General features: G+C 42.6%; 1 protein-coding gene and 1 non-coding gene across 6 annotated transcripts in view; one reads left to right on the top strand and one right to left on the bottom strand.

Annotated features, from left to right (window-relative positions):
- Pdzd4 (PDZ domain containing 4) overlaps positions 1 to 10,958 on the top strand; it is a 30,542-nt gene that overhangs the window by 4,901 nt on the left and 14,683 nt on the right. Inside the window, exons 1-2 of one of the 5 annotated variants that reach the window (XM_029473561.1) lie at positions 3,565 to 3,568; positions 6,557 to 6,561. The exons of the other annotated variants lie outside the window; for them this stretch is intronic. Of the exons in view, the coding sequence (XP_029329421.1) occupies position 3,568; positions 6,557 to 6,561 (6 nt within the window). The 5' untranslated portion in view covers positions 3,565 to 3,567. Of the gene's footprint in view, positions 1 to 3,564; positions 3,569 to 6,556; positions 6,562 to 10,958 lie in introns of those variants that run through there. 5 annotated transcript variants of the gene reach the window in all.
- On the bottom strand, positions 10,229 to 10,293 carry LOC115030157. The gene has a single exon (XR_003835780.1). It is a non-coding gene; the product is annotated as a small nucleolar RNA SNORD38 (small nucleolar RNA).

Here is a 10,958-nt window from a genome sequence, read left to right as displayed (position 1 = left end):
AAAAAAAAAAAAAAAAGAAAGAAAGAAAGAAAAGAAAAAGGGTACCTTTTTAAATTAATAATTTACTGTATGTATATGAGTATTTTGCCTGCTTGAATGTCTGTGTCCCATATTCATTCCTTGCTGTTCCTCTGGCCATCCATCAAATTTCCTGGAACTAGGATTACCCACAGATAGTTGTAAGCCAAAATGTGGATGCTGAGAATCAAATTTGGGTCCTCTGGAAGAGCAACAAGTACTTGGAACTGCTGAGCCATTTCTTTATCCCCTCGCCTTATTTTATTACTACTACTACTATTATTATTATTATCATTCAGGATCATATTATTAAGTAGAGGCCCCAAACTTTTGATTTTCCTGCCTTAGTATTGGAGTCCCAGGTGTGTACCATCACACTGGGCTTAGCAGGTTGAGGAAGCTCCCTTCTGTCCCTAGTTTGTTAAAAATTTTTATAATGAGAGATTGTTATTTTGATAAATGCCTTTTCTGTTCATATTGTACTGATTGTGTAAATTTGTAACCTATTTGATAAGATCTCTTACATCTTACAGGCCCTTTAGTGTAGGATGTCAGAACTTCATGCCCATGTCTATTCAGGCTGAATGGAGTGCAGGAGTAAGTATGCTTGTGAAATGTAAGATTTCCCTCTGACAAAAACGATGACTGTATGTTGAGGAAGCAAGGAAAGGTGGAAAGATTGGAAGCAGCATGTGTCTGGGACCACGCTACAAAGCATCTTCCCAGAGGTTTTCCTGATGCTTCTTCTTGCCACCCCCATTCTAAATGAGCAGACCCCCTTGTCATTGAAGTTTCTAATTAGATCCCAAATTCTACATCCTGGTCTTCCTAAACTTGTCATTCCTTCTGTGATGCTGACACATTTGGATCAACCTTTCCTGAGGGAGGGAAATCACTGGAGGGGATGAATGGAAAAGGGGTTATTGAATTTTTAAAAAAGATTTATTTATTTTATGTATATGAATATGTTGTCACTGTCTTTAGACACACCAGAAGAGGGCATCAGATCCCATTGCAGATGGTTGTGAGCCACCATGTTGCTAGGAATTGAACCTCTGGAAGAGCAGTCAGTGCTCTTAATCACTGAGCCATCTTTTCAGCCCCCCCCCCCGGGTTATTTAATTTTAACAGCTATTTTTCATACGTAGTCAATCTGCTTTGTACCATTATCCCAAGATAGTCTATCATTTTTACATACATATATATATATGTAAAAATGTGGGTGCTAAGAATCAAATTTGGGTTCTCTGGAAGAGCAACAAGTACTTTGAACTGCTGAACCATTTCTCCATCTTTTGGCATTATTATTATTATTATTATACAGAATCGTTATGAAATAGATGCCCTAAACTTTTGATCACAATATACAAAATATGTATATTGTGTGTGTGAGGATGCATGTGTGGGGATCAGAGGATAGCTTTCAGGGGTGGGTTTTTGTTTTTTTAACCATATAGGTTCTGGAATAGGTGCAGATCATCCATTGAAATAAATTGTGACAGAAACACATTAGCAGTTGTAGGAATGTAGATATACAAAACCTGTTTCACTTCACATTCCAAATACATGCAGTAACTATATGGTAATCATACCTTGGTAAACTTCAAAACTAAGAATTTTGTATTTACACAGAATATGTATGTTTCTGTTTAGCCCTGAGACCTATGGGGATATTTCCATGGTCTAATTCAGGTTGATGTGGTAATAGGTAAAAGTAGTTCTGACCCCAATTCTTACCTGTGGGCAAGTTCCTGTATGGGTGTGTGCCTCAATTTCCCCAGCTAGTATGTATGAGTGAAAGCATTTGTTTATAGTGGATAAGCTGATGGAAGCACCTTGCATATAGCTCCTTCATGGTCAACATTGGGTCCCTGGCATAGCAGAGGTAGAAGTAAGTCATTGTTGCTGCAGCCCATTCAGTTGATCCTTAGACATAGAACCCCTGTAACATCCAGTGACAGAAGACTGTCTTACTTTATTCTGAGAGTTTCTCTAGTGAGAAAGAAAAGGGAGGGGAAAAAAATAAAAACAACAGAAAAGGGCTCCAAAATTGTGAGGACATAATAGCATGCAGGGTGAGTTAGGAGAGGAACAGGGACAACAGTAGAGGCATAATTTTTTTGCACAGAAGGAACAGGCTAAGAAGTTGCAGAACTAGATGCCAAAATACTTCCTTCTCATAATGCATTCTGTCTGATCTTCACTAATGGTTGGAACAAATAACATTCTGGTTATGGCTAGCTGTGGACCTTGCCATCGATTTGCCAGGCTGACAGGAGGTGGTGGGAGATTTGGCTCTCTGCCACTAATATTTATTGTGCACAAGAAAACTGAACAAACACCCAAAGAGCATGGTTTCAGGAAGTTGTCTATTGACCTTCCTTCTTCCTGTCTGTTTCTCCGGCAGGACTACAAGGTTGTGGAGGGGCAGCTGGCCTCTGAAAAGTCAGGGGGTGGGAGAATCTCAGTCAACTATGAGTCAGCATTACCCACACTGCTGCTTTGGAGAAGAAAGAAGGTGCTGGAGCCTGGTTTAGTTTCTAAAGGAGTTTTTGTGGAGGAGTCTTGTTTGTCTCTGTTTCTCAGGGCATGACCCCCTCCACCCCAGGTTTATCCCCTCTGAGGCCTCTGAGGCCTCAGGCAAGACTCCACCCCCACCAGAGTAAGATCCTTGTTCAAATGTAAATCCAGATTAAGGGATGTAGGGGTGAGTGGTGGTGGGACTGGCTGTTTTTGGAGTCTTCATTTCCTTCTCACAAACTGGGAGTGAAGTTGCTTTCCTGATGATGTGAGGGCTTCAGATAGGAATTTGGAGAAGATCAGTGAAAGCCTCAAGTTTTGTCAGTATCAGAAGGAAGTGTTAAGACCTCACCACAGACCTATTAAATCTCAAAACCAGGCCTTAAGAGGCACAATCTATTCTGTGCCATGTGCAGCTGGCTCTCTTTCTACCACCCACATTCCTTTGGAACATTTAAGCAACCCTGAAGTTACCACTTCCCCAGCTACTCAAAAATGTCTCGCAGGTGCTTCCTGCCCTGGAAAGATAAGTGGAAAGGATGGGCCCAGAGAGATTAGGAGTGGTGAGCAGCCAGACCCTTTCCCAGGTTGGCAGATGTGGGTGGAATGTGTGCTGTGTCCGTAGTAGAAATTAAGGCATTTCATAGCTACCGGTGGAGTAATTCACTTAGGCAAGGGTCAGCTTCTGTTACTATAAGAAAGAAAGTGCACCTTATGCCAGGTGTAATGGTACACATAGCCCAAGATTAAGGAAGCAGAGGCAGGAGGCTGGCCTGCCTGGGTTTTATGGCAAGACCCTGTCACAAAGTGCACCTTATAAGAGAGGTCAGCAGCCACTCCTTTGACTGTGTAATGAAGTTGGGCATCTCCAGCCTTGGAATACAGTGGGGTAGAAGTGAGGACATTGTCATCAATATGGCTGGCATTCTTGCCAAAATGATTAACCCGCAGGGCGTGGTGGCGCCTTTAATCCCAGCACTCGAGAGGCAGAAGCAGGCGGATTTTGAGGCCAGCCTGGTCTACAAAGTGAGTTCCAGGACAGCCAGGGCTATAGAGAGAAAACCTGTCTCGGGAAAAAAAAAACAAAAACAAAAAACAAAAAAAACCCACAAAAATCAAAATGACTAACTCGAGTCTCATCACAGAGAACAAGTCAGCAAGTGTAGATTTTGGGATATTTAGGACTCTGCCAAAAGCCCCGTATCATGAAAGGTGAAAAAGAAAAACTGGATAGGTTGTTTTTGACTAAAGTAGATAAGGGTCAAAAGTGATGTACGTTCCCTAATTTGATTCATGATTAGAAGAAGTTATAAGGGTACAATTGGAGATTCAGAAGTGCCAGGTGGGATCTGTGGTAAACTACATGATAAGGTGAATGGAGTGGTAGTTTGGGGTTTTCAAATGCTTCCGAAAATATGTAAGTGAGAGCAGGTGTGCATTCTGGGAAGCTCTGAGTAAAGGAAACATGCAGCTGTTTATCCTTGGAAATGGACAGTTTTTGAAACACAAGTTGGGAAAACATAAACGGGAACTTCTGTTGGGCCACTGTGGGGGATAAACTCAGAATGTTGAAGACTCACTGTGTTTCCTTGGGGTTTCTTTCCACTCTGTTGATCTCTTCTCTGTCCCAGTAACATGTGTGAGCCTAGGAAGCTGCTTCCAAGGTATCTCCAGTAACCAGAACTGATTGATAGTCCATGGAAACTGGGGGCTAACTTCCAGTTTCTTTTCTTCCCCAGCCTCAGAGTTCTCATCTGAAGAATGGGGAGGGCAGACTGATTCTAGGTTCCCTAGAAATAATGTACTTTCACCAGCTACCCCTTGGGTTATCAAGCCATATAGGAAGTCTCAGACCTTGCAAGATATCCCAACCTCTTTTGGCCCCACCTCTCCCTTGTGTTTCTGGAGACCCCGCACTAGGAGGAAGGCCACCCAGCCCAGTACGCAAGAAGGCCAGGCCAAACAATGCACAACGCAGTAGGTATCCTTAGGTAGGGCCTTACTCTCTGGTGAATGACCGGTACTGGAGGCCTCCTTGTGCCTGCCTCTGCCTTTACATCTATCTCGCCGTCGCCGCCGCTGCTGCTGCCACGCTCCCTTTGTCTGCAGCTTCGGATTCAGAAGGCGGGGCGCGTACTCCTCAGGCCTCCGCTCATCTGCTGCTGCCTCGTGGCCCCGCCTTCTCAGGGTCTTGGTTCCTAGTCATTCCCCACCTTTGGCTTTAGGAATTTTTTCCTTCAGTAACCATTATCAGCATTAATCCCCACCCCACAAAGTGCCCCTCCACCCACCACCAAAACACCCAAACCAAAACATTCAAAAGCAAAGGGAGCAGGTGCCTTGAGTTGTCCTCCTCCACCTGAAAAAGCTTCCAAAGAAGGTGATGCCTACTCAGACTGAGCTTTATGCTCTGTCTCACTCAGGGCAGTTTCTTCTCCATCTATCTTGTCCCCTCCCAAGTCTGGTTTCTTGTCCTTGGTTGTCTCTTTCCAACAAATCAATGTCAAAGGACTCCATTCTTTTTTCCTTCTTATGATCGCCTCCTTATGATCTCAAATCAAGAACCATTCATAATTAAAACAGCTAGGTGTAGTGATGCTGGCCTTTAATCCCAGCACTCTTAAGTTTTTGGCCAGACTGTTCTACATAGTGAATTCCAGGACAGCCAGAGGTGTATATATAGTGAGAGCCTGTCTCAAAAAATGAACCTCAGCAACAATGCTTACAGGATATTCAAGTTGCTGGCTCTTGTTCTATAACTATAGGTGTAATGGAGCATCGGAGACACTTAGGGGTCTCAGGACTTTCAAGCTGCAGTGAAGGAAACAACTTAGCCTATAATCTTAATACTTAGATGATAAAGGAAAGAGAAACAGGAGTTTAAAGATAATATCCGCTACAAAGAGAATATGTGATAGGCAAGATCTTGTCTGAAAAGGAAGCAAGGATTTCCATTTCCAGTTAGGTCTCAACCCTAGAGTGTCCCTCAGCCTTCCTTTCTTTTGTAAGGACATCCCTGGTCTCTGTGGATATCAGCAATAGCTTTCACTTTTATTGTGGTAAAATACACATAATGTAAAATGTGCTATTAGTGACTTTTCATCTATTCACAATGTTCAACCACTAGCACTGTCATTTCAGAGCGTGTTCATTACCTCCAAAGAAAACAGACCCATTAAACTGCCACTTCTCACTCACCTTCCTTTAGCTCCTGGCAACCATTACAGTTTTCTGTCCCCATGGATTTAACTGATGGAGATGTTCCATTTCAACATAAAAGGCACATATTGTATTGTATGCCGTACAATATGTGTCTTTTGCTTAATATAAGCCATTTTTAAGGTCCATCCATGTTTGGGCACATCTCAGCAGTTCATTTTCCATTTTGTGGTAGAATAATAATCCACTTTACATGGATCACAACATATTCATCTGTTGTTCCTATGTACTCAGGGGACCCCAGCTGTCTTAGAGTCACATGTCCATTTGCCATGTAGTGTTGGATATAACTGTCTGTCCTGTCCCATCAATTTCCAATTGTACTGTTTTTTTTTAAGATTTATTTATTATATGTAAGTACACCATAGCTGTCTTCAGACACTCCAGAAAAGGNCGTCAGATCTCGTTACGGATGGTTGTGAGCAACCATGTGGTTGCTGGGATTCGAACTCCAGACCTTCGGAAGAGCAGTCGGGTGCCTTACCCACTGAGCCATCTCACCAGCCCCTGTTTTGTTTTTTTGAAACAGGATTTCCCTGTGGCTGTCTTGGAACTCACTCTGTAGATCTCAAACTTAGAGATCTGCCTGCCTCCCAGATTCCTGGGATTAAAGGTGTGGACCACCACTGCCTGGCCAAATTATACTCTTGAACACGGGGGTGGGGCACTGTGTTCCAAGCCCTCTGTCCCACAGAGAAGTAGTTGCCACTGGTCTTTGCCTTACTTTTCAACTTTTTTAGTCTAGGGTGGGAGCAGAACTCCTCTCCATCTTCCAGGGGGAGTTTCCAGGAATCACCAGTGCTTTGCCCCTGGGACTATGGGCTACTCTCCACAAGATGCCCAGTCTGGGTGCCTCTGACAGAACACTGAAGTAGGTACACATCTAGGACCCTACTTTCCTCACTTATTCTCTATTCACAAAGCAGCCACCCACTCATTATCTCAGCATTGGGAAGGTGGAGACAGGAGACAAGTTCAAGGGTTCAAGGCTAGCCTGGACTACTGAGACCCTCTCTGAAAATTAAAAAAAAAAAAAAAAACCAAACAGCTCTAGGTAATTTAAATGTGAAATAAAATAATAGTATTGCATTATGCAGGTGGCTGTATAGCATTATGGATTGTCTAAACATTTCTTGGTTGTGTATTTAAATTAAAAAAAACTCTTTAGATTAAAAAAGTTATCATTTTTTGAGACAGGGTCTCACTGTGTACTTCTGACTGGCCTGGTTCTTACTATGTGAATCAGGCTGCCTTTGAACTTACAGAGATCTGCCTGTCTCTACCTTCCAAATGCTTAAACTAAATGCATGTGCCACTATGTTCAACTCGGTTGTATATTTAAAAAGTACTTTTGTGTTAGATATATTCTACCATAATAATAACACTGATGCAAATATTATTGCAATTAAATTTGAATAATAGTTGCCTTTACTCAAAGGCCTTTCGAGTTACTTTACAAAAGGTTGACTATTTTATACTTTGAGATAAAATCCTATTGACTGTGTGTTTGGAGAGGATACTAAATCAGGTTGGAATGAGGAGTGCCTAGTGCCATGATGTCTTGAGGTGGCCACTGTGCTTGGAATCCCTGAGGCCAAGGGTTCTGTCTTAGTCAGGGTTTCTATTCCTGCACAAACACCATGACCAAGAAGCAAGTTGGGGAGGAAAGAGTTTATTTAGCTTACACTTCCATATTGCTGTTCATCACCAAAGGAAGTCAGGACTGGAACTCAAGCAGGTCAGAAAGCAGGAGCTGATGCAGAGGCCATGGAGGGATGTTCTTTACTGGCTTGCCTCCCCTGGCTTGCTCAGCCTGCTCTCTTATAGAACCAAGACTACCAGCCCAGAGATGGTCCCACCCACAAGGGGCCTTTCCCCCTTGATCACTAATTGAGGAAATGTCTTACAGTTGGATCTCATGGAGGCATTTCCTCAACTGAAGCTCCTTTCTCTGTGATAACTCCAGCTGTGTCAAGTTGACACAAAACTAGCCAGTATAGGTTCCAAACTCAGCAACAAATTGGGAAATGAGTAGTCTTGAATGCTGAAGGGTCTGTCATCCACTGGTGTTTCTTATGTGGCAATTGCTGGGAACTAAAGTAATAATCTTAAGATGTTCTGTATCCTCTGTGTATTGCTTTGAGTTCTTCTATTGTTTCAAAAAAGATGTGACTGTGCACAAAAACAATGGTGTTAGGGTAGGATGAAGGAGCAACTGGTGTGAACAACCTTGGGACTTGTATTTGACGAAAATAGCATAAACTATGGCCAGTGCAGACTAAGGCCAACAAAGGCCTTGGGGAATGCCAGCAATGAACTGTATTGGCAACTGGAGTGGATTTAGAAGTATAGGAAGTGTTGGGAGGTAAAGTATTTTTCTGGATTGTTATAAAGTAGGTAGAGATTGTATTTAATAAAGGAAACAATTTTGTTTTCTGACAATAGTTTCCTTTAGCAAGTGCCACTTTTCTATTACTGAAAACCAGTCCATTCCTTTAACATTGTTCTAAAGGAGAGGCAGGGTTGCATTTAAAGAAGTACTTTTTTTTATCGCCCACATCCCCCAGTAATGGAGATGCTAGTGGGCAGTCACTCTGCTAAACTCCACTACCAGTCCAGAAACTTTTTGGTGTTTGATTTTTTTTCTTTCAGACAGAATCTCATTATTTCAGGCTGCCATCAAACTCATTATTTTAGCCTTGAATGCTGGGACTAAAAGTCGTGGGCCATGACAACCCAGCTAGGTTTGAAGTCTTGATCCTCCTTCTACTTCCTAAGTACTGGCAGTTAGTGGTTTGAGTCACCATACCTGGCTCAGAAGCAATTTCTTTAATTTTATTTTTAAAATTAGCACATATAGTATTAGCTTTCATTACAGAATTTTCAAACAATTCGATGTTGTTGATTCTCTTTTCTCCACATTCTCCCCATCTTCTTGGCCTTTCTAACATGTGTACTGTTCTGCTTTCATCATTGTGTGCTACTGCCCTCTTCTTTAACACTTTGTTTACCCCTTATATGTCCCATCCTTTCTTTTATCTCTTGGTGTTCTCTCTCTCTCTCTCTCTCTCTCTCTCTCTCTCTCTCTCTCTCTCTCTCTCTCTCTTTTTGTTGGTGCCCTCAGAAAAGTCCTAGAGAGCTGCTGGTCTTCAGTCCACATTGGAAGTTTGAAGAAGTAGGTCATAATGCCAGCAAAGGAGTGTCTCTACATCAGGATAGATAAACTTGCCAGTGAATGTGAGAGCAATCAGGCAGCAAGGAAGAAACCTCCTTTGTTTTGTCACTAATTGGTATGGCTTAGGTTTAGGATAAATCTTCCAGTGTCAAATGATCTATCCAGATGTAGTCAAGTTAACAACCAAAACTAGCCATTATACCTAATGAACCATCTCCCAGCCTCCACGTTTTTTAATTTATGTTTTTTTTTGTGGTGTAAGCAGTGTGTGTGTTGCACATACATGTGTGTTTGTGCTTGTTTGCATGCATGTGGAGGCCCGAGAAGGACACCATCATTCTTCTATCATTCTTCAACTCTCAGTGAACCAGCCAATGAGCTTCTAGTATCTACCTCCCTCATTTCCCCAGTTCTGGGACTACAGACACATGCTATCACTGCCAGCTTTTACATGGGTACTGGTCATTTGAGCTCAGAACCATCTCTCTAGCTTTCTGCTTTCCTTTATCTTGGGAGGGGGGTGGTTCTGGTTCTCCTCCACCTCCTTTCTCCCTCCCCTGCCATCCCATGAACCTCAAGCTGGACTCTATAACACGGAAGATAACCTTAAACTCTTGATGCTTTTGCTTCCACCCCCATTACAGGGATTATGTGCCTGGCCTTCCACCTTGTTTTTTTTGTGTTTTTTTTTTTTGGTTGTTTGTTTGTTTCAAATTTTTTTGTGTGTGAGTGTTTTGTCTATATGTCTATCTGTGTACTGCATGTATACAGTGTCTGTGGAGGCCAGAAGTGGATGTTGAATCCCCTGGGACAGGAATTTCAGATGGTTGTCAATTTCCATGTGGGTTCTGAGAATTGAATCCAGGTCCTCTGGAAGAACACTGTTGTTTTTTTGTATTTTTGTTTTGTTTTCAATCAGTTCATAACCACTGAGCAATCTAGCCCACACCTCTAGCCCTCCACCTTGGTTTTTGAGACAGGGTTTTATCTGGCTTTGATATTCAACTGTTGATTTAACTATGCTGCTTGGCCAGTGAACCCCAGGCCAGCCTCTTGTCTCACCTCCTCATCTCTGGGATTACAAGTATACACCCTTCAGCATTTTTCTTCTTTCTCTCTCTTCCTCTTTGTCTCTCTGTGTCTGTCTCTGTCTACCACCAATCCCGCTGAGTGAGAGCTTTGCTATACAGCCCTGGCACTTGAGATACATAGACCAGAGTGACTTTAAACTTATAGCAGTCAACTTGCCTCTTCATCTGAACTGCCCACATTTTTCTTTTTTCTTTTTTTAAACTGTCTCCTCAGATACACTTCATCCTCACTTAGAGGTCAGCAGCAGAACTGGCACATTTTTCATAAAATGTGTTTTTTTAGGGTTTTTTATTGTGATAAAAAGGAAAATAGTTTATTCCAACTTACACTTTCACATCACAGTCTATCATCAAAGCAAGTCAGGACAGGAACCTGGAGGCAGGAACTGAAGCTGAGGCCAGGGAGGGGTGCTGCTTAATGGCTTGTTTCCCATGGTTTTCTTTTTTGTTTGTTTTGTTTCAAGACAGGGTTTCTCTGTGTAGCCCTGGCTGTCCTGGAACTCACTCTGTAGACCAGGCAGACCTTGAACTCAGAAATCTGCCTGCCTCTGCCTCCCAAGTGCTGGGATTAAAGGCATGTGCTACTACTGTCCAGCCTCCCATGGCTTTTTAAATCTACTTTCTTGTCATGCCAAGAACTACCAGTCTAGGGGTATCATTGTCCCCTGTGGGATGGGCCTACTTGCATCAATCATAAGTGAAAAAAAAACGTGCCACAGGCTTGCTTAAAGACCAATCCGGGGGGCTGGTGAGATGGCTCAGTGGGTAAGAGCACCGACTGCTCTCCCGAAGGTCTTGAGCTCAAATCCCAGCAACCACCTGGTGGCTCACAAACATCCATAACAAGATCTGACTCCCTCTTCTGGAGTGACTAAAGACAGCTACAGTGTACTCACATATAATAAAATAAAATAAATAAATCTTTAAAAAAAAAG

The sequence above is a fragment of the Mus caroli genome, chromosome X (genome assembly GCF_900094665.2).
Source record: "Mus caroli chromosome X, CAROLI_EIJ_v1.1, whole genome shotgun sequence".
Lineage (NCBI taxonomy): Eukaryota > Metazoa > Chordata > Mammalia > Rodentia > Muridae > Mus > Mus caroli.
Note: the sequence above shows the minus strand (reverse complement) of the source record. Positions and strands in the feature narration are given on the sequence as shown.